The sequence below is a fragment of the Arachis stenosperma genome, chromosome 5 (assembly GCF_014773155.1).
Source record: "Arachis stenosperma cultivar V10309 chromosome 5, arast.V10309.gnm1.PFL2, whole genome shotgun sequence".
Taxonomy (NCBI): Eukaryota; Viridiplantae; Streptophyta; class Magnoliopsida; order Fabales; family Fabaceae; genus Arachis; species Arachis stenosperma.
In genome coordinates this window covers 118,188,867-118,214,630 of record NC_080381.1, presented here as the reverse complement: position 1 = coordinate 118,214,630, position 25,764 = coordinate 118,188,867, and the positions used below count along the sequence as shown (strand labels likewise).

Sequence of the window (25,764 nt, the reverse complement as noted above, 5' to 3'; positions counted from 1 at the left end):
AACCTTGATAAAGCCGGGATTCTAACATCTAAAAGACATGGATAATTTTAGGTAACATAACCAATAAATCATTGTATTGTAGGAAAAAAAATATGTCATGGAATCAAGTCTTTCTAATGTGACAATAACAAATCCTTAAGCATGTCAGCAGTAAGTAAACTCAGTATAATTTGGTAGTTCAATTCATTGTAACTAATACTAAGTAAGCAACGTCTTCCTCCCTCTGCGCATTGCACCCTTCGATAATCCCTCCGCACGTTCAATCAATGACCGTGTGCTAGGTGCAGTGTATGGTGAACTAACGTCCTTCTTCTTGTTTCGTGGTGCATTGCGACGAACAGGTTTAACCTTGTGTTCCAATAACGAAATAAGCTGGTGTACCAATGCATTCTGTGGACCACAGATAATGTTTAGCATCAACTCCATCCTGTCTGATCTGAGTGAATCCTGTGGGTAGATTTATCAGTTGGTTTAGTATTAAGAACCATTACAGTGATATTTTGATGCTTTCGGCTACTGGACTTTCGCCATCTAGGGTGCAGCACTCCACCGCTTCGCCTAGCAGCAGACGCTTGTATAGCTCTCCCACAACCCCGTTTTCACGGTTTAGGCTGCTCCCATTTCGCTCGCCGCTACTATGGGAATCGCTTTTGCTTTCTTTTCCTCTGGCTAGCCCTGGGATTTGACGGCGAACTTAAAAAGCCACCTACAGACGCTTTACGCCCAATCATTTCGGATAACGCTTGCATCCTCTGTCTTACCGCGGCTGCTGGCACAGAGTTAGCCGATGCTTTTTACAAGATCAATCATGACATTTGCGCAAATGTTTAATTAACAAACCTCATCCCATTCACAAAGTTGACATTCTTCGGTCCAACTTTCCATCAATTTAATGACACACATGCCACAGTCAAAGCTACAGGACAATAAAACGCTATTGCAATTAGGTTGAGAAAAACCAAGTTACATGGTACGACACATTTTGAAATGAAGTCTAAAAAAGCCTCAAATTTGGGTTATAATTTCATCTCACTTGTTCGGTTGCTTTGGAACCCTCGCGTACGAACGAGCTGGGCCGTGCGTAGTCCAAACGAATGCAGGAATAGAAATGCTTGCCATAACCTCACATAGTCTCCCCTGAAAATAATGGAACGAACATACACGAGCAAAATTATATCGACTTGAACTATGCTGATGTATATTGTTTAAAAGAATGATGCTATCTTACCACATATCCATCGAGCTTTATTCGTTTATCATCTTCTGGTCCATAATGCAAACTGTCGAGAATAAGTAAGCGCTTCGCAACCACATCAAATGCATATACCCACCAATGGCCCCTCCAACAATAAGGAATTAACCACTGCAGCAAGTAGTAAATATGAAGAGATTTTTCATGTGAGGAAAAAAACATAACAAAACAACAACTATTGATCTCAGAGAACCATTCAAGAACCTGAACATTCTCAAATCATGTGACAACCTATTTCAAACAGGTATTTAAATACAAAACAGCAACTCACCCATTTTCTCTTTGCTGCTACTACTTTGTCAAAGAACCTAGTATCATCACCAAAGCTTGGACAAAGACCATCATAAATTGGTACCACACCGTCCATAAATCTTTCCAGACTATCATTTTTTATGACTGATTCCTGCAGACCCACACATAGTAAGAATCCCAAGAAAATGCTTTTTCCACATTGTAATAAGAATGTAATTACCAATATGACTGGACACACACAATAGAACTCTCGCTTGAACCTAGATGATTCAGTGTCGTTGAAAGAATAGCACATCCATTGAATTACCTACACAGAGTATTCAGCATGTGTAATTCAAACACCGATATAAGTATAGGGAATTAAAACACATGCTTAAGTTCATATACGTACACAGTTGTTTACCCAACTGCGGGGTTTCAAGGTCCAGAAGTCCTTCCTTTGTAATACCATATAGTCCTGCCCTTCATAGGAAGCTAAATCTTAATTTTCATCCAACGACCGGTTAACTATCCATGTTTTGATTTGTTCCTCCTTAGTCTCTCCCAATTTTATTTCTCTTAGTCTTAGATGAATTGAATGTATTGGGGACGGGGTTGGAGTCTTTTCAAGCTGAGTTAAACCGAGTGAAAAGCCCGGTCTACCTGGACTCGGTGTATGATAGGGTGATTTTATTGGAAACACCGTTTGCAGGGGTTGCATGATTATGGCTTTGGTTTGGTGCCCCTGTTCAACATTATTGAGTACTTGCTCAAATTCAGGACACTGAACGATAGAGATGTCAAATTCGCTGCAAACGAATGGGACAAGTTAGCTAAGAGAACATGTCATGCCTAGCTAGACGGCTAATCACATGACATGGGTGTGAAAATAAAAAAAAAAAACATATAGCAAGGTAATCAATAACCCACTAACCGGTCAAAATTATAGTCACTGAGCTGTACAGGTGCTGCTAGCGGTGTGTGTGGAGATCCATTTTTTAGGTCAGTTTTTTCTTCTTGATGACTTTCATGATTGCCGTTGAACACTGGATCTTCTTGTCTTGTATCATGTGGCAGAGGGTGTTGTTGGAATAACCGTATCCTTCTAGCAAGCGGCATGTGGTCATCATCATCAGATTCCGAGACTACCAATGGCGCAGTAGTGCTTCCTGAGACACTTTCTCTTGGAATTTCTTTTTTAGTGCCGCGTCTAGATCGACTCCTACTGAGAATCAACTTTCTCCTCGAACCAGTCTTGGATTGCTGTGATGTAAATTCATGCATATCGTTATTTAAATTAACAAACAAATAAAACCTTACTAAAGTGAACAACCAAATCGTACTAAAGTGTACACCCAAAAATATAACAAAGTGAACATCCAATTCAAATTATCACATGAGCTATCCTACAGAAAGCAGACCACCTTATCCGTCTCCTTATATCTTGGCTGAGATGTAGTCTTGCCTTGGGTAGACAGAAATTGGTCAGTGTCCTTGCAGTGCCTTTTACACCCTCCTTTCTCGTTAACTATTTTACTCGAAGACTGCTTCTTATGTCTTTTTTCTTTCATTGAATTGTTGACTAGACAACCCTGTGTTCAACATGGGACAACAAATACATGAAAAAATCTAATGTGAACTTTCAGGCGTTTGGAAAACATAACAAACTCACAATCGTTCAAAAAAATTAACCATCTATGGCCACACTATATTTTACATCCAAAACCCAACTACAGTGAACATCCTCAATTACAACCACACTAATCATCACTAAAATCTATTTTCACACAAAGAATCAACTAGGTAGCCCCATCAAGCAATTCTTTCATACATAAAAAGCCATCCAAATAAATTAATCATAAGTTATCTATCCAATTCAGATTAGAACCTAATTTGAGCATCCTAAATCCTCCTGTTTAGGTAACAAACTCAACTCAAATAAAACCTTAATAAAAATAAGACACAACTGTATTCAAACAAGCTTTCAACATAAAAACATGTAAATATCATACACGGTCATTGAATTTAGCTCTCCTAACCGTTCTTTTATGAACTTCATATATCAAAACAAGCCATACATCCACATAATGAAGTCACTTTACAATTTTGTAATCACAAATTCTATGATAACGATCAATCATCATATCACATAAATAAGGATCCAATTAATTGAGCTCACGAGCTTTCATAAGGAAAGCAAATAACCTTTTCTGCCTTCTTATAGCGTGGATGAGGTGAAGTCTTCCCTTTGGTAGACGGTGATTCGTCAGTGTCGTTGCGGGACCTTTTACACCTCCCCCCTCGTTAACAGCTTTACTCGAACATTGTTTCTTTTGATTTCTCTTGTTCCTTGCATTTTTGACTGTGCAACATTGTGTGTTCAACATTTGGTCAAAAAAAATTCCAAAAATTCAACGTGAACCGCCAATTGCATTTTTTGTTCAACTAGATTTTGTAAAATGCATTAGTAGAGATTGAACCTATGAGATGACATAGTCGGCCTTCTTATCAAGCTCATTAGTGGTCCACTCAACAATCCAGGGTTCGGGTACTCGACATGCATGCAAGGGACCATGTTTCAAGCACTGAAAGTACAAAACCTATAGAGAAATAACTTAAATTTTAGGAATAACACCTACGGTCATACATTGGATTCAAATTAAAGTAATTTATTGCATTACCAGCAACACGAACATGCACCCGCCGCATGTTTCCCTGTTCTCATCTTGGAATTCCCTTATCGTATCCCACAACCACTTTAATATGTGATAAGGCCAATGAAACCTTCTAGGGTTCGACACATCTAATATCAGAGGGAGATGCCATGGAGAAATAGTTTGCTGGCTTGTGGGGTTCAGAAACATCTTCAAAACAACCATGATAAAGTATCTTCTAAACCTTATCCTCTGTTGCTCAGTCTCCATTGGACAAGCAAAGACAAACTCACGGAGTTGGCTTGTTGTTTTCTTCTGAAACTCACCCTTAATTGCCAGATGTGATGGATTTTTCTTCTGCAATTCTGGGATTGGGTCGCCTGCGAGGAATGGAACAGTTTGCCACAATCACTAAGTGTCAACAATGGAGAAAGTAAACTACTCAGAGAAATTTTTTCATCCTACATAACTAACACTAACCATGAGAAGGTATGCCAAATACACTGCCAATAAGTTCGGCACTAATGCGAATGTCCCCTGCGTCCACCATGAGCGTGTTTGTGTCAACCTCATAAGCCCTGGCTAGTTGGAGCTTGATGCCCTGTTTCACATGCCATTGTGGTACGCAACGGAGGAAACCGAATCCTATGGCCTCAATCTCGTCCAACTTAGCTCGCTCATGATGTCGTTCCAGGTGGGTAAATAAGTTATTGATGTAGCAAGGTGAGCACCGGGTCTCTACTAGTTTATGTTGAGAAAAACCAAAAAGGATCAGAATAACGTTATAGAAAAAAAATATGTTGCTTTATTGATGTAATTTGTTCGATACCTTTTTGCCCATCTGAGTTTCAGTTCAGCCGGTATACAGATTGATTCGTTCGAGCAGCGTGGTAATTTGCTCACGCAATAGTCCCCCTGAAACCTTTCAATGTTAAATATTACAGAATCCGCAGGTGACCTCCAGCCAAATGACATAAATAAAATCATGATATTAATTACCAATTGATGTAACCTAATTTATTTGAGCTATATGGCACGAGAATATAACACTAATACATCGAGGCAGATACGAAAATATTGGCATCAAAGATTATAGCCTTGTATTAATATCTTCTATGTTATGGAAGATAAACCAATATCAAAGCTAAAAAATTCCCATAAGTAACCATCTATAATTAGGATGGAAAACTAATTCATGAACACATATATCAGTAAATACACAATATAATTGACCATCAACACACTTAACTAACAATCAAAATAACTATAGGTCATGTCTATCAACCACACCAACCATCGAATTCCCTATCACAAGAGCTACCCAAACAGCTTTCAAATATCACTAACAAACGAAGACCAGGAGCGCATCCGCCAACTACAAGCATACCAATCATCAAGGAAAAATACTTTCACACAATTCATCAACTAGATATCTCAAGAAGGCATGCCAATAAATGATTCACAAAAAAGCTATTCACTTCAGGTGACTCCCACATGAGCATATAGAATTGGAATTTTTTTTAACAATCCATAATCATACAAAAACCAAAAGACAAAATAAGCGTGTACATTATAAATTGTTGAATGACAAAAAAAACAAGACCCTTTAAAAATTATAAGATGCACCAAAGACACATTTATGGTTTCATTCCTCTTCCTAGCACAAGATTCAGCGACAGCAGTTAATTGTTCATCAATAGGTTGGAACCAAGATGATAGATACATGTTTTTGGCGGAATGTAAAAAGGCCTTCAACCAACCCAACGAATACAAACACATAGACAAAGGACACCGTGATATCAAGTTGTATAAACCAACATGCATGGTGAAAATTAGTATATAAGGAAAGCTAAACAACGGGGATTCACCTAATAGTAGGTTAGCACGCTTGAATTGTTGAGAGCCTGAAGTTGAGATAGTGTGGTTGTTTTACCGCTTCCTGAGGCACACAAAAAAAATAATATTGTCTATTTATCCGACTCATGTACCCGGAAGCAGGATTTAAATAGATTAAAGAAAAAAAAGTCAAGCTTGTTTTGCACAAAATAGCATGATACAAAGATGCATCGCAAAGCCTCCAACACATTGCTTTGTCCATATAGCAGATATTACCTTGTTAGAGCCTACTAACTGCAATTTTTTTCGCTCATGTTTAAAATTCAGGGGGTCCAGGCTTGAGAATAAAATTATTTTATTGTTATTACAAAGAAATCTTATAAAGAGCGGGTAATTATTTGGTTACAGTGTCAAGACAAACATATTTGGTATCAAAAAATGTCCAATTTATGGCAAAATTTCAAGACTAACCATCCAATATCATTCTAAAGTAACCTTCCTTGACAATATCAATGAAGAGTCAACAATGGTCAAGCAAAAAAACGTCAAATTAGATGCACATGGTCTACACAGATACAGACACAAAAATGAAAAAAAATTAATTTAAACTGATATGAAATCAAAACGAACAAAATTTTTTCAACACTTTCCTACACTAAAGTTAAATCATCATGGATTACAACAACATAAATGAACTACCTGGCCCACAATCTCCGGGATGCTACCATCGCACCCAAAGCTTTCTCACCATGGTTAATCACTCATATAATCAATAATATCTATCTCTAACACAACATGCAACAGCGATGACCGTTCTAAAAATGAAAAACTACAGATACTTACATTAAATGGTTAGGATCTTCAGCTGATGATGTTACATGTTTTCCCTGTGACGAGCACGCAGCTGGTTTTCTCGGATCGGATGGTCGGCTGATTGGCGATGGCGTTGTCCACGTGAGTAAAACTGCTCGAATGCTCCTTTCCGGGGTAAGCGCTCCTCTGCCTTCAGCTTTGATCGGAGGCACAGCGCGGACGGACTCCGGGTCGGTGACGGCGGGATGTTCAGCCGCCACTCTCCCTTCGGTTCTGATCAGAGGCGGAGCACGGACTTCTTCGGGCGGTCATGGCGTGGTGAACTCGACGGCCTCGGGCGGTCACGGCATGGTGTTCTCGACGGCCACGGTGGGTGCGGTTCCGTTACCTGTTCACCTACCGTGGTTGGCGTTTGCGGAGCTGAAGGGTTTTCCTGGTCAAACGGCACTAAGGGGTCTACTTGGTTCTCTTCAACAATTGCAAGGGTTTGGGATAAGGAGTGAAAGGGCCCCAATCTACTGTATTAGGATTTTGGGGAAAAAATATAATTACTTAAAATTTAGTGGTGTGGTTAACTAAACATCTAAAATAGATTAAGGTTATTAATGGGTTAATTTATCCTGTTAAACTAAATTGGATCTTTTAAACAGTCTATTGTAGCCATTGTACACATATTTCATTGTCTCCCTAGCGTTAACCTTAATATATTGGTTCGCATTGGTCATACATAGCAATTAATATACATACTCACTCAAAGATGGCATGAAAAAGCTTTGGAGATACCCCCATTTCAAAATAAAATATTTTTTACTTTTTACATATATTTTATTATATTTTCTCTTTCTATGGGAGTAATGAGCCTTTTTAATCACTTTTGACTCACTTTTGTTTTATTATTAGTTTTTATTCTCCTTATTATTAGTATGGAGCATTTATATAAATTAATATTTAATGATAATGGCAAATAATATATCTATTTTATAGTATTAAAATGAAATGAAATATATATATAAAATTTACATGCTATTACTTTTATATAAAATTAATAGTTAAGAGCCGTTAAATGATAATTTAATTAAATTTGTTAAATTATTAAATTAAACATAGGCACTCTAACAGGAAAGTCCATGGAGGTGGTGGACACCATGACAAGGAAGAAGATTAACATTATGTGCCTACAAGAAACAAAATGGATTGATGCAAAGGCTAGGGAGTTGGATACTTCGGGTTTCAAACTTTGGTATACAGGAAAGGTGAAGAATAGGAATGTGGTTGGAATAATTGTGGATAAGCAGTGGAAGAAGGACGTAGTGGATGTCAAGAGGGTGGGAGATCGGATCATCTCTATCAAACTTGTGGTGGAGGGAGATGCTTTCCATGTGATTAGCGCCTATGCACCGCAAGTGGGTTCGGACGAACAACAGAAGATAAGGTTTTGGGAGGATCTAGAGAGTTTGGTTCAAGGCATACCTTTGGGAGATAAGATTTTCTTAGGAGGAGATTTAAATGGCCAAATTGGGAGAGAAGTGACTGGATATGGGAGTATTCACGGAGGCCATGGTTTCGGAGTGATCAATGCCGAGGGTAAAACTATTTTAGACTTTTTCTCAACCTTTGATCTTCTAATCGCAAATACATGTTTTAAAAAGAGAGACGAACATCTTATAACCTATAAGAGTGGCATGACAAGCTCCCAAATCGACTTCTTCTTGTTGAAGAGAGTCGACTGGAAATTTTGCATTAACTGTAAAATTATCCCGGGAGAGAGTTTGACAACACAACATAGGGTGCTCGTCATGGATTTTCGCGTTGAGCAAAAGTTGAGGAAAAGACATCATACGAAGAACCCAAGAATGAGGTGGTGGCGGATGAAAGGTGAGGAACAAAAAAGCTTCCTAAGACGGGTAGGAGAAGAAGCAAAGTGGAATGGGAATGGAAGCGCGGAAGAGATGTGGAGGAAGATGGCAGAAATTATTAGAAGAACACCAAAAGAAAGTTTTGGTGAATCTAAAGGAATAGAACCAAGAGACAAGGAGTCCTGATAGTGGAATGCGAGTATAATGGCATCGTTTGATTCATGTAGCCGACCCCACTTAGTGGGACAAGACTTTGTTATTATTGTTGTTAAATTATTAAACGACTTTCAATTATCAATTTTATATAAAAATAACTACATTTGAATTTTTACCGTAAAAATATAGTAATTTGATATAATATTTCAATTCATAAATTTCAAGTTAGACACACACTCAACATTGGTTGGCTTATCAAAACCACACTATTTCCATCTCTAAAATATAAAAGCATATACCCTTCCTTTTTTTTTCTTTTCTTTTTTTCTTTATATAGATTTTAATTATATTAATTAATCTCAAAGACCTTGTTAATTGGTAATACTTTAAAGGATAAAGATAAAAATATATTGAAAGATAAAAAAATTCGTTTAATAAAAAGACGTATAATTTACAATATTAAAATATTCGTTAATAAATTTTAGTTTTGAGTCAATAACTTTAATATTTAAAATGTTTTATTTTTATCTAAAATTATTTTAAATAAATTTAATGTTGTTGAATTTTAAAAAAAAAATAAAATAAATAACATATTTACTTATTTATATATTTTTTAAGATATTCACACTTTTGTATTTTGTTTGCTATCGTTATATGGTATATGATGAGAATTATTTATATCTATCTAGTCTATCTGATCAATGTGATAATATATTACACTTTTCTGGTTTGTAAACGAGATAGTTACGACTATATCTCGTGTTGAATGTAAATAAGGTAGCAAACAAAATAAAAAAAAAGTGTAAATATCTCTAAAAGTACAAATAAATAAATATGATAGTATTTTAAAATTTTAATGTTATTCCACCATTTAAATATGAATAAATATTAAATAATAAAAATGTTATTAATTAAATAATTTATTTTCTAATGTAAATATTTTAATATTGTGATTTAAAAATATAAGAAAAGTTATTAATGTTTATGTGATAAAAGATATTAAGATTTACTTGTTGAATAAGTAAGTTGACAATGAAGATGCCAACATAACAATAGATGAGTTAACAATACTTGATTAATCAATTATGTTGTCATTGTATCGGTTTCAGGATGACAAAAAGTAAATAGCCTCGGATTGTGGAATAAGGGAGTATTCTACACAGCATCAATAAATCCTGTTGATGATTACGCAAGCATACATTTCATGTTTGTTTAGGTGTGAATCAAGTTTTAATGAGTTTAAATATGTAATATCAAATAATTATGCTTTTTCAAAATTCTTAAATTTAGGTTTCTTTTAAATTGATTCACTTTTGAATTAAAATCTCATATATATTCGGTATTTTGAGAGAGTTTACTTTAAAATGACTACAAGTTTTTATGTTCCAATTGATTCTTTTTTTATTATTATTATTTTTAAAAAAGAAGATTTTTTTGTTTTTAACCAAAAACATACACATGCACTAATAAATCCCGTTGACGAATACGCACATACATTTCATTTCATGCTTGTTTAGGTATGAATCAAGCTTTAATGAATTTAAATATGCAACGTCAAGCAGTTTCGCTTTTTCGAAATTTCTAATTTTAAGTGTCTTTTAAATTGATTCACTTCTGAATTAAAATCTCATATATATTGAGTATCTAGAGAGAATTTACTTTAAAAGGACTACACATACATAAAATTTGTTATAGGTTTATTTACCATTTAAATGTTAGAATAATGTTATTATTTTATGATAATTTATTATACTTTATTTTTTTTGTCTATCATTTTATTTAATTTGAATATCAATAATTAAAAAAATTAAATTAAGAGTAATTTTAATACAACATTATTAAACAATACTTCATAATGAAAAGAGAAAATAGTGAAAGAATTTTAATATTGTTATTGATTAAAAATATAAGTATCTATTCAACTCGAGATAGATAAAAGAAATGGTTAGAGTAAAAATATATAAGATATAGTTTTTCATGGATAGTACATGAAAAAAGTCATCAAATAAAATATGATAAAATCTTTGTAGAAATTTCATATTATTTAAGGTTTTCATTATTTTTTGATGCATGTGAAGGCGAATAATTTTTTTCTTTTGTAAGATCCATTTATCTTTGTGGAATATGTGTATATATAAAAAAAAATTTCTTCTAACATTAACATCACAAATTTAGAAAGGGCCATGGACCTGGAAAGAAGACATGATTCTTATCAAAGCCCACAAGGAAGTTGGTGAAAACAAATGGGCCGAGTTTCAAAGAGAATAACTCCATCAAATACCCGTTGGATACAATTAAGAGGATTAGGCCCACATAAAAGTTCAAGTTCATTGGCCCAATAATAATAATTTTAATGGGTCAAAAATGCTCGAAGCCTATATCAATACAGTGGGTGCAGCCCAAGCAAAAGTAGCAACTTCATCTAAGTCAGAGTCAAAGTCGAGGAATGATTCCAACAAGAATAAGGGCAAGGTCAGGGTTAAAATTGATCTCAATTCTATTCCCTTGGAGTTTCCAAATGATGATGTCATCAACATTCATGGAAGTGATGTTGGTGGTGAATATGGCTACTAGGTTTAGGTTTGTGCGGTGAATGGTTGTAGAATAAGAGCTGTTGGATAAGCTTACAAAGCTATTTTATATTCGATTTCTTAAAAACTTAAAAAGTTGAATTTATGGGTTGAGTGTTCTATTTATGAAGGAATTTGAGTTTGTTTTGTTAAGATATTGTCAAACTTTAGTTTTCTTACTTTTTGGTGTTATTAATGTTGTGATTTGTGAAGAATGTTTTTATTTGAAAATGGGTGGATTCTTGAATGATGCTTTTGTTGCTAGCGGAGTTGGATTATACAGAAATAATAAGGAAGTGAATAAAAAGCGTAATATTTCTTGCATGTCATATTATCATTGATAGCATTCACCTTAAACATAAGTTTTTCTCTATTTTTAGTTATAGAACTATCCCTTATTGGTGTGTTAATTTTATATATATAACAAATTAAGCATGTAGAATCAAATTATATTTTCTATGCAAAGAAAAACTAACTGTAAAAAAAAAATGTAAAATGTTGATTGGTTATATTTGCTTTGAGTAACATTAAGATTGTTCATTTTATGCAGCCTTAGTTTGTGGCTTTGGCTTTATCTGCTTCACCCTTGAATACAAGAAAACTCCAACAAGTGCAACACCAGTTCCTGCACCATTTAACACCATTACAAAAATATCTTACAGATACTTCAAGTTTTGAATGTACTAAAATTTCAAAAAAGTGACAGATATTTTAAAATGGAGAAGTTCACTGGCGACTGACCGAGTGTGTTGAGTGGCGAGAGAGGAATTTGGAAGAAGATAACCGAGGAGGCGATGACAACGACGCGCTTCACACAGTTCCCTACTGAGTGGCTCACAGGTGACACCATTTGTAATATTCCATAAGATATCTGCATGCATATAATTGTTGAGAAGATCAGTTCCAACTAACATTCATGAAGTAAATTGTTACAAATTTGGACATCTTCTGAGTGTTAATCTTCAAAATCAAATAGGTTGTTAATCTACATCTCATCATATTAGTGTCTCAAGCATCAATTATTATTATTAGAGTGATCAAGTATGGAGAAGTTTTAATTAATGTTTGACTTTTATGTATTCCTAGCTCTGCATTTTTGTAAAAACACTTGCATACTAATTTAATGTGTCAATAAACATGTTTTATACAAAAAACTAGTTAATAAATATGACATCATTCATAGAAAATATATACATAGATTTTCTATAGAATTGCATATACAAGGGGAAGTTTGTTTATGAAATCTAAGACAAGAAAAAGGGAAAGGAAAAAGAACTTGTATGAAACATATCATGAAATATGATGCTATGAGCAAAGTCACAAAGCAAAATTTGAAAGGCCTCACCTGCTGGTATGCATGGAAGCAGAACGCCGCCAAAACCGATCTCACACATAGCTCTCTAACATTCAATCCTTGGCATGCCTACATTCAAAAGAAAAGCATACTATTCAAAGGAAAATGCTCTCTTTAAACAAGGAAAAATAGTGATACAAAAGTGGAAGAAGCATGCATGTTTAAAGAAGCTCATCTACATACAGCAGATTGCAGGTACGACGGAGTAAACTTGACACCCTCCAAGAATATAGTAAATGGAACCAAAAGAATAAAGGAAATGATGGTTATCAAAGAGTAGAGGTTGATATTGTCCAAAGTTTCCTGTTAACAACAATCATCAATTTATTATGAGTAGTTCTCAAGATTTGAAAGTGACACATTTGCCATTTCTTCGAAAAATACTTCATTTACCTCTTCATTGACCATGAGTTTTTTGCTCAAAACGTTCCGTGACTGGTTAGTAAGGTTAGATGCCATAGCAGTAGCAAAGCCAATCCTGTTTGGTAAGGTAGCAGAATTAGTTATTCGGTATTGTCTGCGAAGAAACTCTGCATTCAATAGCACTAGTTTGTTCAATTACCAATTGAAGGAGACTTCAGTCATTGATGCCAGTGCTACTCCTCCTACTATCGGTACAAGAGAAGAAACTACCGCAAAAGTCGGCATCTGTTCATTTAAGGATCAAACTGGAGATCAGCTAAATGCAACTATTACATTGTATTGCTGCCGATCAAATATAAGACTTTACATCCATGAAAAACCAAATCCTATGGGGATGACAAATATCAAACTAAGCAATTGAAATTAAGTATGTCCATTAGAAAGGAGTGTTTCGTCAGAAAGACATGAATTTGTATCCTAATATAACTACTCAAATTTCATTCTCATGCTATTCAAGTAGATTTCAAGCTTCCTCCTATCTCGATAGTCTTTTAAAAAACTCTTCATGACGAAATTCAGTTCATGATATTACACACAGCATCCCTTTATTTGTCATGCCGTAAAACATGACTGGTGTCACATTTACTACAAAATAGTACCGAGTGACATATACCTTAAATTTCAAGAGATGTTAATGTCTGCTTTTCACAAGGAAATGAGGGTAATGTGTAATATCGCCTAATCTCAAGCCAAAAATATAACCAATTGAGTCTTACATGATCAAGTAAGAAAGTGCATGAAAAATTGAAAGTGCTTGAACATTACCTCACCGAGGAAGATGGAGGAAAGAACAACAGTGAAAAATGGCTCCATAGCTTTAATTGTGTGAGTGAAAGATACAGCAACCTTTCCAAGACTAATGTTGGTTAGAAGATTCCCCATGGTGTGAGCCACAACCAGTGGAAGAATTGCTACAAGCTAAGATTGAATACAAACAAAACCAACCAATAAGCAATTTTGAAATCAAAGTGGTACCACACTATATGGATTAAGAGAAATACTTGCATGTTTCGGAATTTCTGGAACACATTTAATGTGTGTTTCAAGAGCATTCATATCCACTCATTTTCTATTTTACTTTTTGTATAACTTCTAACTATTATAAATGAAAATGAGTGATTGTAAATGTTTCTCGAACACGAACTAGACTTGCTCCAAGAACATGCATGTATTTCTCTATGAGCCAATAATCTAGTTTGATCCAAAATTACCTGTGAACGAGTTATGTTTGGTCTGGGATGAAGATTAAGACTCCAGATTAAGTTAATCATCAATGAAGCAAAGCCAAATTGAAATGCTGTAACTGTTGCTGGAAATGGATAGACTTTTAGAACCTAATAATCAACCAGTGTATTGTAATTGAGAACAGAACACCAAAAAAAAAAAAAAGAATTAAAAAATAAGAAATAAAAACATAATAAACAAAAAAACCCCTAAACCCCAGAATTCTTTTCATGAAACAGTCTATGTTTGACTTTAAAGATTCAAAATTTAACATAAAAATGTCCCATTCACTTTCACTACTACTACCACTTCTACATAATTTCACTAGTATCATACATTGGCAATAACTAACTAAAAGGCAAAATCTTTTTTGAGTGAGAAAATGAAGAATGAACCTGTTTGTTGTAGATGTTGAAGTAAATGTTCAAGAGGTACCAAGTTCCGAACATGGCTCCAAGCTGAAGGGTTTGAATTAAATCAGCTGGTTTGATAGGTTCATCACTCTTAGCTTCAGGAACAGAAGCAGCAGCAAGGACCTTGAAAGATTGAATTTTTGGAGCTGAAATGGGGAAAGGAGGTAACTTTTGTGATGGATATGATAAGAAGGGTCCTCCTCCTCCACCACCATTGATGGTGAACCTGAGACTGAGTGGTAAAGAGGAAGAAGAAGAAAATGGGTGAGGAAACTTGGATATGGCTATGGAGTGTGAAATCATGGGAATGGTATGCATTGTTGTGAGGTTTGCAGAGATCAAGTGAGAGAGAGAAGAACAACAAGGAGACATAGCCCTTGCTTGTAGTTTGTTGCATGAATGAATGAAATTACTAAAGATTCAATTTTTTTAGAAATAATATTATGTAAGAGTTAATTGCCAATTTGGTATTCTAAAGATTGAAATGCTGATAAAAAAGTTTTTGAAAAATATTATTAATAAATATTTTATTTTTTATAAGTGATAAAAAAAATTTATATTTAAAAAATAATTTATTTATTTAATTTGAATTTTTATGACCATATTTGAATAAATATTTAGAAGGTATATAAAAAAATTTCAAAATAAGCACACCTATGGTTGTTAATATTGTCATAAAAACAAGAGTTTGTTGCATGAATGAATGAAATTACAAAAGATTCAATTTTCTTAGAAATAATATTATGTAAGAGTTGTTTTTGAAAATATTATTAATAAAATAACACATTAAATTATTTAAAAATGTGATAAAAATAACTAATAACTATTATATTTTTTATAAGTGATAAATGAATTTTTGTATTTAAAAAATAATTTATCTATTATCTAAATTTTTTTACAATATTTGAATAAATATTTAAAAGATACATAAAAAATTTAAAGTAAAATTTGATCTTTAAATTTTTCTTTTATTTTTAAAAAAAATCCGGTAAAAAAAATTAAAATTTACTTAGACATAAAATTACCATAAAAAATTATATTAAAATATAATCTCAATATTCTCTTTTTAGAATATATATATTTTTGTTTTATGGTATTTTCTAACTCGCACGTACAAAAAGAGATTCGAACTTCCGTCACTTATTTAAACAAATTAGTAAACTAACCTATTTGTTCATCTATTATTATTATTATTATTATTATTATTATTATTATTATTATTATTATGCAAGCAAATATTATCCAAAATACTATATTGAAACTGTAGTGACTCGGAGAACATAACGAAAGAAGAGAAATTGAGAAATGAGAATAGTAAAACATACGTGCTACAATTAATAAGAAATCTAACCGAGATTTTTTGATGATCTATTTTTACTATTAATATAAATTTTATTTTTGCAAATAATTTTTATACTTTGATTCTAGTATCATAACTAATATCAAATTTACATAAATTTTATGTCTACAAAAGAAATAATAATTCAAAGAGAATAAGCATAAGTTACATGAACTAACCAAAATGTTACTATCATTTATTAAAATTGAGTTGATGAAATTCCAAGTTGTCATAATCTTACTATTGCATCAAAGTAGGTATAGATTTTTGCACACCAAAAAAAAGTTGTTATAGATTTGAAGTATTATTATTCGATACGTATGAAATTATATATGAGTGACTTTTTTTGCTTTTATTAGCGTGGATAGCGTCCCTGCTTCCTTATAGTTGCAGGAACGTGAAAAATGAGAGAGAGAGAGAGAGAGAGGAAAAAAAAAAACAAAGTGAAAATATTTTCGATTTTCATGGGAATTTACAAGTTGATTATGTGATTGTAAAAATTCAATTAAAATATTTAGTACTTGATATTTTCAACAATTATATCTTACCATTAATAAAATAGTTGAGGCTAGGAAAACTGTCACTTGGTTACAATTAAAAAAGAAAAAGTCTAGGGCCAGTAATTTTATTGCATTTTGGTCAGCATGTAATCAGCAGAGAAAGGTGAGCTATTGGATAAAATTTCACACCAATCTCACACCATCAAATCATCATTGATGACTAGTTGATGGCTACCAATCACAAATATTACTGCCCCCTAGCATTGCTCATTAAAAAATAATATCCTAATTTACAATTTAGTTTTAAAAAATTCAGATAAAAAGCAACATCAAATAGTTATCTTATTGAAATTTTTGTAAATTTATTTATCGAGTCATTTTTAATTACATAAATGATTTTATTTGTAAGATCACAAATTGAAACAAAGACACCCAGGCCTAAATTAAAATTAAAATACTATTATAAAATAAAGCACGTTACTCTCGCTATTCACCTGTGGTATTATTTTTGAGGCCGATATCATCTTAAGAAAGCTACTCACCATTAATGGACCATCAAAATTTGGCATTTTACATTTAAAGGTTAAGTATACCCAATGGCCATGATAATGCTTAAAGAATGATGAGGCGATTGGCTGAAAATGATCTTGAACAAGAACAATTATGTTTCCTGAATCAGAGAACCACAGATGTTAAGACACATTGGACTATTTAGGTTTGTATGTTAGTGTTATGTGTGTCCCACAAAAGAATGTGTTGAGTTTTCAACCACTGAAATCTTGTTAGGATTTTCTATCATTTTCACTTGGTTGTTAGAACATACCTATCAAATTTAAGATAATTATAGTGTTATGTAATTCAGAGTGAGAGTGAGAATGAGCTTGATGTTCCAAAATGAGAAAGTTGGCAGGAGAACCTCTAAAATATATAATTGTGTAATATATATATAAATATATTAAACTACTCTAGAGAAGTATTGTAATCCACAAATTTAACCCAACAAAATACATAAATTTGTTTAAGGTGGGCTGAATTTATGAACCACACGATTTCTTTATTGTTGTTACGGTTAAGGTGAAAAAATAGTTTAATAATATATATCGTGAATTCTACTATATTCTTTCTAAAATAAAAAGTAAATTATCTTTGGTGACATATACAGTGATTATTGATAAATTATCTTTCAACCAGAGTTCTAAGATTCGAATGAGATTTGTCAAATTTGATCGCTATTTCTAATATGATCGGAAGAAAATTCTAAAAAGGAGAAAGCTGAAAAACGGATAGAAATTTGTGATATATTAGTTAAAAATAATAGTAATTGGTGTGTGAAAGGAGGCACCAAGGTATTTTAATTTCTTTATCTTTAATTGCTCTTAAATTATCTTTCAATCATTATTCAGATAATAAAAATCCTAATATAATAATTATTGACTCATTGTTTTTATGACTAACTAATATTTTGATTTGTTTTTGTTATATAGTTATACAAGGTTATAGGAGTTATCCTACCATTGTTGATCTAGCTACGTTTTAAGAAAAATACTAGGAAGAAGAGAGCTGAAAAATTGATAGATGTACTCATTGAAATTGGAGATTAAAAGCATAAAAACAAGTTCAAAATCCTAACCTAATTGATTGGAAATGGTAATTAGATTTGAGAGGAATTAGGGTTTTAAAATCGGAGAAAAAGAAGTGTATTTGGTGGGATGATGAAAATAACAATGTTAATAAGTTTCAAGAGAAACATAGCACCAATTGAAAAGAAAATAGAAGATAACGTAAATCTTTGAACTCTAACACATTGTTTGGATCTGTGGAAAATGAAAGGAAAGAAAACTTTTGAACGGAAAATGAATGGAAAACTTGGTTTTACGTCGTTTGGATAGAAGAGAAAAGAGGATGGAAAAAAAAAAAAGTTGCGTGGGCCCATTTAATTTTTTTTCACCCATGATATGCGAAGAAAACTGGAGAAGGAAAGAGAATCAATAGCAAAATGACTTATATATCCTCCTTTGAGTTGTTTATGATTTTTGTGTATCATTTTATTATATAGTTTTTGACAAAAAAATATAGAGTTAGTTTTTTTTATTATAGCATTTAAAAATCATTGAACAAGGAAGACAATAAAAAAATATTTATAAAAATAATATATTAAAATGTTGAACGTTAAATTGAATAACTCATTTTTTTATTTAAAAAAAAATAACTTAGATACATTAGTAATGTATAATTTATATATAATATAAAAAGCGTATTAACGTAAATTTACTATACTTTCATTTTCTCTCTTCTTAATTTTCTTTTTATCCAAACAAATAAAAAATTTCTCTCTATTTTCTTTTCATTTATTTTCTCTTCATCCAAACAACATATAAAAAAAATCTACTTTTCCTTCTATTTTCTTTCCTCTCATTTTCCATCCTACATCCAAACACACTCTAATAGAAGAATAATTTATCAATAATCACCGTATATATCACACGGGATAATTTATCAATAATCACCCTGTATATATATATATAGCTCTCTTATTAGTAATTAATAATGTCATTTATTTATTATATATTATTTTTAAATTATCCTAATAGAAAATTTTATAAAAAAAAATAATTTGAAAAAATCATACATAAAAAGTGATCTCATCAATTCTGGGAGTTGTAGAATTACTCTCCTAGATATTTATAGGATACCAAAGAAAATTTAAATGTAAAATATAATGGTTTATATGTTTGAATGAGTCACATCAAAGATCAAACTATAAAATTGAGTGGATGTCAATGTACGGATTTTTATTTTCTTAACAAAAATTCTTATCATTGAAAAGCCATGTAACATTGTAATTCTAAGTATATACAATAATACAATGTAAAATCTGCTATTTGTTCCTTTCGTATATCATAATTGTTTTTGTAGCACAATGCACAATTGCACAACCAAACTTGGTAGCAGGTTGATTATTCAGAAAAAGCAAAAGGGACATGAAGAGAGCAATGAAATTCATGAATTCATTTACCCACATGCATTTTCTTCACATCACAATATTTTATTTTTCCCTTGAAATCAAGGGTTTGTACCCTTTGTGTGTAACTATGAGAAAAGGTGACACAAGAATGCAGAAGCAACTGACCAAGGTCTCAAAAAATCAATGGTTTAATTATCAGAACAATCCTCTCCCATTGAATTTTGAACGTTTTCAAAACACACTTTAAGCCTAAATTTCAACCACCACCAATATCACAATGGTCACAGCAGGAACCTATTCAAACTACTGTTCCGAGTTTCTAAATTTTGCCACTATGCCAAAAAATATAGTACTCAGACCATTGCCGGCTCTCGGAGTTTGTTCTCAAGGTTTTGTGCCACGGCATCAATAAATTCCTCGGTGTTCAAGTAATATTCCCTTGTCACCCTGCAGATATTGATGATGTCCAAACATTTAGACAAACAGTTTACTAAGAAATATTTTGCGTACACACTACAATGAGTTAAGGTTAGAAGTTAAGTAAAATACTTGAATACAATTAAGAATGGAAACGGTCAATAAGGTTTAACAACGGAGTTCACAAAAATCTCATGACCAAATTGCAGCTCACTCAGTTTGAGATCCAAGATGTTTGAAAACATTAAAATATTCATAGGAGAACCACTTACTTAGGGCCATGACTCAGAAGTGCGAGATCTTTCGTCATCTTTCCTGACTCCACGGTTTCAACACACGCAGTCTCCAACTTTCGAGTAAAATCTTGTAACTTCTCGTCATTATCTAGTTTGGCCCTAGTATATAAGAGGAAATATTAAAAGAAGGAAAATGAAAGAGGAAGGATGAAGAAACACCACAGCTTACCCTCACAAAGATAAGCTTATATTACAATTTATCCAGTTATATTTTTATATTCATCTAGTCCAACCTAAACTTTTTCAAAAGCTTCTGAATTCGCTAGTTCATGAATCACACCACAAAGTACCTGTGTTCCAGTCCTCGTGTCCATGCAAATATGGAGGCAATACTGTTTGTACTAGTTTCTTGTCCCTTTTGATGAAGACGGAAATGTCTAGTGACAGTTCCATGAGCTGCCTCAGCTTCTAATGTCTTGCCATCAGAAGATAGCTGCAGAAATATGGCTGCATAATTATGGATGACGACCAAAGGAAAAAGAGAGATAACAAGCTTGATGAAGAAATACTGGATTCTATATTGTTCTAATACATACCAAGACAGAAGTCATAAGACCCAATGACCCAAATCCTGCACACAAGAAAATACTTCAATAAACTGAGTTTAATAGACATTTCTTAGCATGTCAGAATTATTCATGCCATCAAACTTTCAATGCTATCCTTCCTCTAATGAACAAATATAAAGCCCCGCAAATGTAAAGCAAGACATGTAGCTAGCTTGCAGAACCAGCACTTGAAATAACTTTTGTTAATAGCTTATTTTCCGCATAAATATCTTCTTAATGTCATTTTTTTCCTCATTCTTATAAGTTTCGAGTGAAACTGTAATAACCAAAGATGCCATTTTGCACTAGTAAATCTACAACCACTTTTGACAGTTTGGATCAAGAATGAATCTAATCAGAATTGTGCGGATAAGTGTTCTATACCTTGGGCAAGTAAATCACTTTGGACGTCACCATCATAATTCTTGCAAGCCCAAACATATCCACCTTCACTTTTGAGTGCATATGCCACCATATCATCAATTAGCCTATGCTCATACCTGAAGCCACTAGAGTGTCAATTATCTATGTGTATATGTAATGAATCAAAGAAATTTGGATCATCAAAATGAAAACAAACCATATCGAATGTTCTTCAAATTTTTGCTTCCATCTTTCTTCATACACCTCCTGGAATATATCTTTAAATCTGTAAGACTACCAAACTGTAAATGAGTTCAAATATCAACAAAATAAAGAGAGGGTAAGTCTAAATTACTAAGAAATCTGGCATACAATAGTGACACTTGACACTATAAACTAAACCAGAGATATGAGAATAATCACCTGCCATCGTATTTCTTGAGAATTGTATTCTTGGTACTCAAGTAAAGTGGCCACCTCTTTGAAAATGCCAGGGACATTGATGATTCAGCAAATGCTCGAATAGACTATAAAAATATCAAAAGCAAGCATGTTTACACACAACAATAAAAACAAAAGCAAGGGTTTATACATGTAACTAAAACATAATAGTATATGCTTGTAGAAACTATAAAATGAATCAAACCTCATCAACATTATACATAGCAAGTGCTACACCTGGGCCTTTGAAATTAAAAACATCTAGTTCCATTGGACTCTCACCATCTTCAGGGACTATATAGACATAGATACAATTTGGAAAAAAAGTCAGTGATGCTTAAAATATTTTTCAAAAACGAAGTTTCAACTCTAGTAAACATACCAAATACCAACTTCAGCTTCCCAGCTCCATTAATTACAGTATCAGTGGCCCGATACTGATCACCAAAAGCATGCCTACCAATACAAATGGGTTTTTTCCAACCTGTTGACTGAAAAGTAAGTTCCAAGTGCTGCTTAACAATAATTCAGTTCCATTAACAATCAAAGTAGTTAAGACATTACCTGGAACAATTCTTGGTATGTTGCAGCATATTATGGGTTCACGGAAAACAGTACCTAGAAAAGAAGGGAAAAATATCATTCAATAGATAATAAGACTAACTTTGTTCCTGCATTGAGTATAATGCGCATATTACAAACCATTTAAAATATTACGAATTGTGCCATTGGGGCTTCTCCACATAGACTTCAATCCAAATTCTTTGACTCGGGTCTCATCTGAAAAATTCGAAATAGAATCAAGACAACCTTTAGTGAGTATGAAAAACATTAAATGAATTAAGCTTATATATAGATGCATACAACATTCTCAAGGATGATACAAGTTTGCCTAATAATTCATGATAAAGGGTACTTCGTCTACTTAAAGCCCAGTACAACTAACCAGGAGTTATAGTTGCACATTTCACGGCAACATTGTACCTGCAGTACACAAAATCTTTAATAAATCAAAAGGGTGCCCAAACATTATACAAAAACAAAGTTATTAGAATTAAGAGAGGGAGTGACAACTAAAAGTAGGATAAGAAATCCTCCAAAGCAGAGAGATAGAAACAAATCAGGCGAAAAAGATAGTAAAGAAAAGCAGAAACATTAAAACAAAAAAGCATGCAGCAAAGCAGTTCAATCCCTATACAAGCTACTCCAATTTTTATAGAATTCCCATGGAAGGCTGACTAATGCAAAGTATAAACCTAAGTAGAGAGCAGAGACAAACATCTACATATCTCTAGTGATTGCTTCAACCCCACCCCCCCCCCCCCCCTTTCTCTCTCTCTAGCAGGCACTCCTATTTCTTTTACTTCTCTCTGTAACAAAAGGCAAAATTTACCAGAGCATTGCATAAACTTCACAGTGCCACACAAAATTTTGCTTCCTAATATTCATTAAAACAGAACCAATTTTCAAAGCTAACCAGCACAAGACTGCTAAAGTAGGAGGACACACCCGGAGCTTATCAATGACCCTAAACAAAATGCTGGCAAACATACTTAGCTTGATGCATCTTGATGCAGAATCAGAAAAGGTAAACCAAAACAGACTCTCTCCCCAAGCTGCTAGCAGCTGCTATTTTTCATGAAACAAGCAGAATATAAAATGTAGCTAAAGAAAGAAACTATATAACTCTTAGTTTAACATGGCATTCAAACTCTCACCATCTCTAGAAATATTACACATTTCTATAATCTCTCTTTTATACTTCACATTTAAGCGACAGATATCTCCAACATGCAACAAGTATCAAGTTTATAAATTACTCAAAGTATCATGCTTTCCATTCATATTCAAAATTGACTCACTTTAGAGTGGCTTCTGCGCTTTCAATGGTGACTCTGTCATCCGTAGCATCGCGATTCAGAATCCCCAAATCAAAATACTTTACGTCTAAATCCAAATAGGGAAATATAAGCTGCAGCCACATAGTAAAAAAAAGTAATAAATAAAATTTAAAAAAAAACACACACACACACACACACACACACACTTTTCATGATAAAATCAAACTAAAAAAATTGACAAAATGCACATTTCATGTATATACTTTATCCTTTATCATCTTCCATATAACCCTCGTCATCTCATCACCTAAACAGGCAAAATAAATAAATATCAGCATGGCTAAAGCAATTAACTGTTGATAGAGACAGTCTGACAGTGCATACATATAACATAAAACGGATTATACAAGTTATGTGGGAATGTTCCTGCACGTGCACATATATCAGCAGCTTCTAGTGGTCTCTAATCACTTCTAACTTAGTCAATTATCAGATTCAATTTCTTTTCTCTTTTCTCTTTTTCATATTCTGTTAATTGAATTGGTGAGGAAGGGAAATTGTTACCGTCCATTTCAACAATGGGATTGCAAACTTGGATTCTGTGAGAGGAAGCGTAACATCGAAGCGAAACGCGATTGATGGGAGAAGAGAAGGAGATGGTGTTGGGAGAAAGAAGGGGGCGGAAGAGCCGCGGAGAAGGGAGGAAGAGGGAGGTAGGGTTTCTGACGGCTGTGGAATAAGAAGTGGAGAACATGGTGGTGGTGGTTGTGGCGGCGGAGGTGGCGCCGGTGGTGGCGGTGAATCGAAGTGCGGCTCTGAACATCCAATAGCTGAGCTGAGGTTTATGCTTTTCTTTAGAGTTGGGACCTAACAAGGAAGAAGCTTAGCTAAATTAAGTTAAATTATTTATAATATGCTTTATTATTCTTATTATTATTTTAGTATTTTTGCAATGAAATAATCTTATGACTAGCTTGAGTAATGTTGGTCTCTGTTTTAGATTGAGTTGTAATCAAAATTAAGGACCGTTCAGTCAAGAAATGAGAAATGAGAGTTACTCTTGAAAAGCAAAACATATTGAAAGTGGATCAATGCCTCAGAGCTTAGAAGATGAACCTGATATATTATCGTTAGGACCTAGGGTTAGGGCCTTAGGGGTAAGAAAACCCTTTCAATAACATGAATAAATTCATTTTCAAACATCACTCGTTTTTTAAATTAATTTTTAATTTTTTTTATTAAATTCATATTTTAAAAATTTTAAATTAATCGCATTAGTTCTTTCATTATTTTTTTTATTGATAATGTCAACATTTATTAATATAACGCGTTAATTGAGTTTTAATTAACTATGAACATAATAAATTTATAAAATTATGTCAAATCAAAACTTAATTGAGAGATAAACTTGAAGTATTCAAATTCCTCAATTTAGAGTTAATTTGATCTAATTTCATAAATTTATCATGTTAGCCATTAATTAAAACTATTATATGTTGTGATGTCACTTAATTAATGTGTCACTTCAATCAATTTTGACACATTAATAATAAAAGTTACGACATAACTAAAATGTAAATATTTAAAGGATAAATTTGATTAAAAAATATTTCGAAAACTAATTTAAAAATTAAATGATCTTTTTAGAAATTAATTTGGCTATTTTTTCTTTTTGTTTGTGACTTTTATGATGGATAAAAAACAAAAAATGGACAGGATTCATATAGAACAACATTTTTTTTCTAAAGAAAATAATTAATAAATCATGTCACTTTTATTTTTATGTTTGTGTTTATGTTTAGATGTTTCAATAATTACTATGACGAGAAAAATGATAAGCAAATGTGTCATTCTCTTAACCCCTCCTCAATTTAGATGGTAAGGAAAAATGGAGGTTTCAAAATGAAAAAAAGTATCAATATTGTTTGCCCTCTTTAATATTGTCACTCATTTCTTTTTTTAAAAGTATTTTCATACATGACTTATTTAACTATGATATTTTATTCTATATCACTCTCTCCATTTTCAATCTTCCAAAGTTAGCTTAAATTTCCTCAAAGCCCTAATTAGTCACCTCAAATTTTCCCTTTTTTTTTGGGGCCCCCCCCAAAATGTACTAGTTTATCATATGTTATAATTTGCTTCAAAAACCCTTTTTTCCTTATAAAATATTATTAAAATTGCTCCAACACAATTTAAACAAAAGCTAGGTGTATTGAATTTCCCCTTTTATTTATTTATTATTTGGTTTGGTTACAAAAGGCAATATAGC

The 25,764-nt window shown here is 32.9% G+C and overlaps 2 protein-coding genes across 3 annotated transcripts; both read right to left on the bottom strand.

Annotated features, from left to right (window-relative positions):
- Positions 1-11,669: 11,669 nt before the first annotated feature.
- On the bottom strand, positions 11,670-15,226 carry LOC130979785 (triose phosphate/phosphate translocator, non-green plastid, chloroplastic-like). Of its 2 annotated transcripts, none has more exons than XM_057903329.1 (9): positions 14,765-15,226; positions 14,357-14,479; positions 13,911-14,063; positions 13,285-13,370; positions 13,116-13,200; positions 12,906-13,025; positions 12,714-12,791; positions 12,110-12,239; positions 11,670-11,993 (listed from the first exon to the last, which is right to left on the bottom strand). In XM_057903329.1, the coding sequence occupies exons 1-9, from the start codon at positions 15,152-15,154 to the stop codon at positions 11,911-11,913; spliced, it is 1,248 nt and encodes a 415-aa protein (XP_057759312.1). In that variant the 5' UTR covers positions 15,155-15,226; the 3' UTR covers positions 11,670-11,910. The 2 variants fall into 2 exon arrangements, with proteins under 2 accessions (XP_057759312.1, XP_057759313.1); XM_057903330.1 differs by having other exon boundaries at positions 14,357-14,454; positions 14,765-15,225.
- A 4,258-nt stretch (positions 15,227-19,484) lies between these two features.
- On the bottom strand, positions 19,485-24,378 carry LOC130979113 (isocitrate dehydrogenase [NADP]). Its single transcript, XM_057902477.1, has 15 exons — positions 24,057-24,378; positions 23,756-23,799; positions 23,514-23,623; positions 22,598-22,635; positions 22,354-22,431; positions 22,216-22,269; positions 22,034-22,135; positions 21,857-21,945; positions 21,634-21,737; positions 21,428-21,496; positions 21,232-21,347; positions 20,836-20,870; positions 20,590-20,732; positions 20,276-20,398; positions 19,485-20,033 (listed from the first exon to the last, which is right to left on the bottom strand). Exons 1-15 carry the CDS (start codon positions 24,313-24,315, stop codon positions 19,940-19,942), a joined length of 1,458 nt encoding a protein of 485 aa, XP_057758460.1. The 5' UTR covers positions 24,316-24,378; the 3' UTR covers positions 19,485-19,939.
- Positions 24,379-25,764: the final 1,386 nt, after the last annotated feature.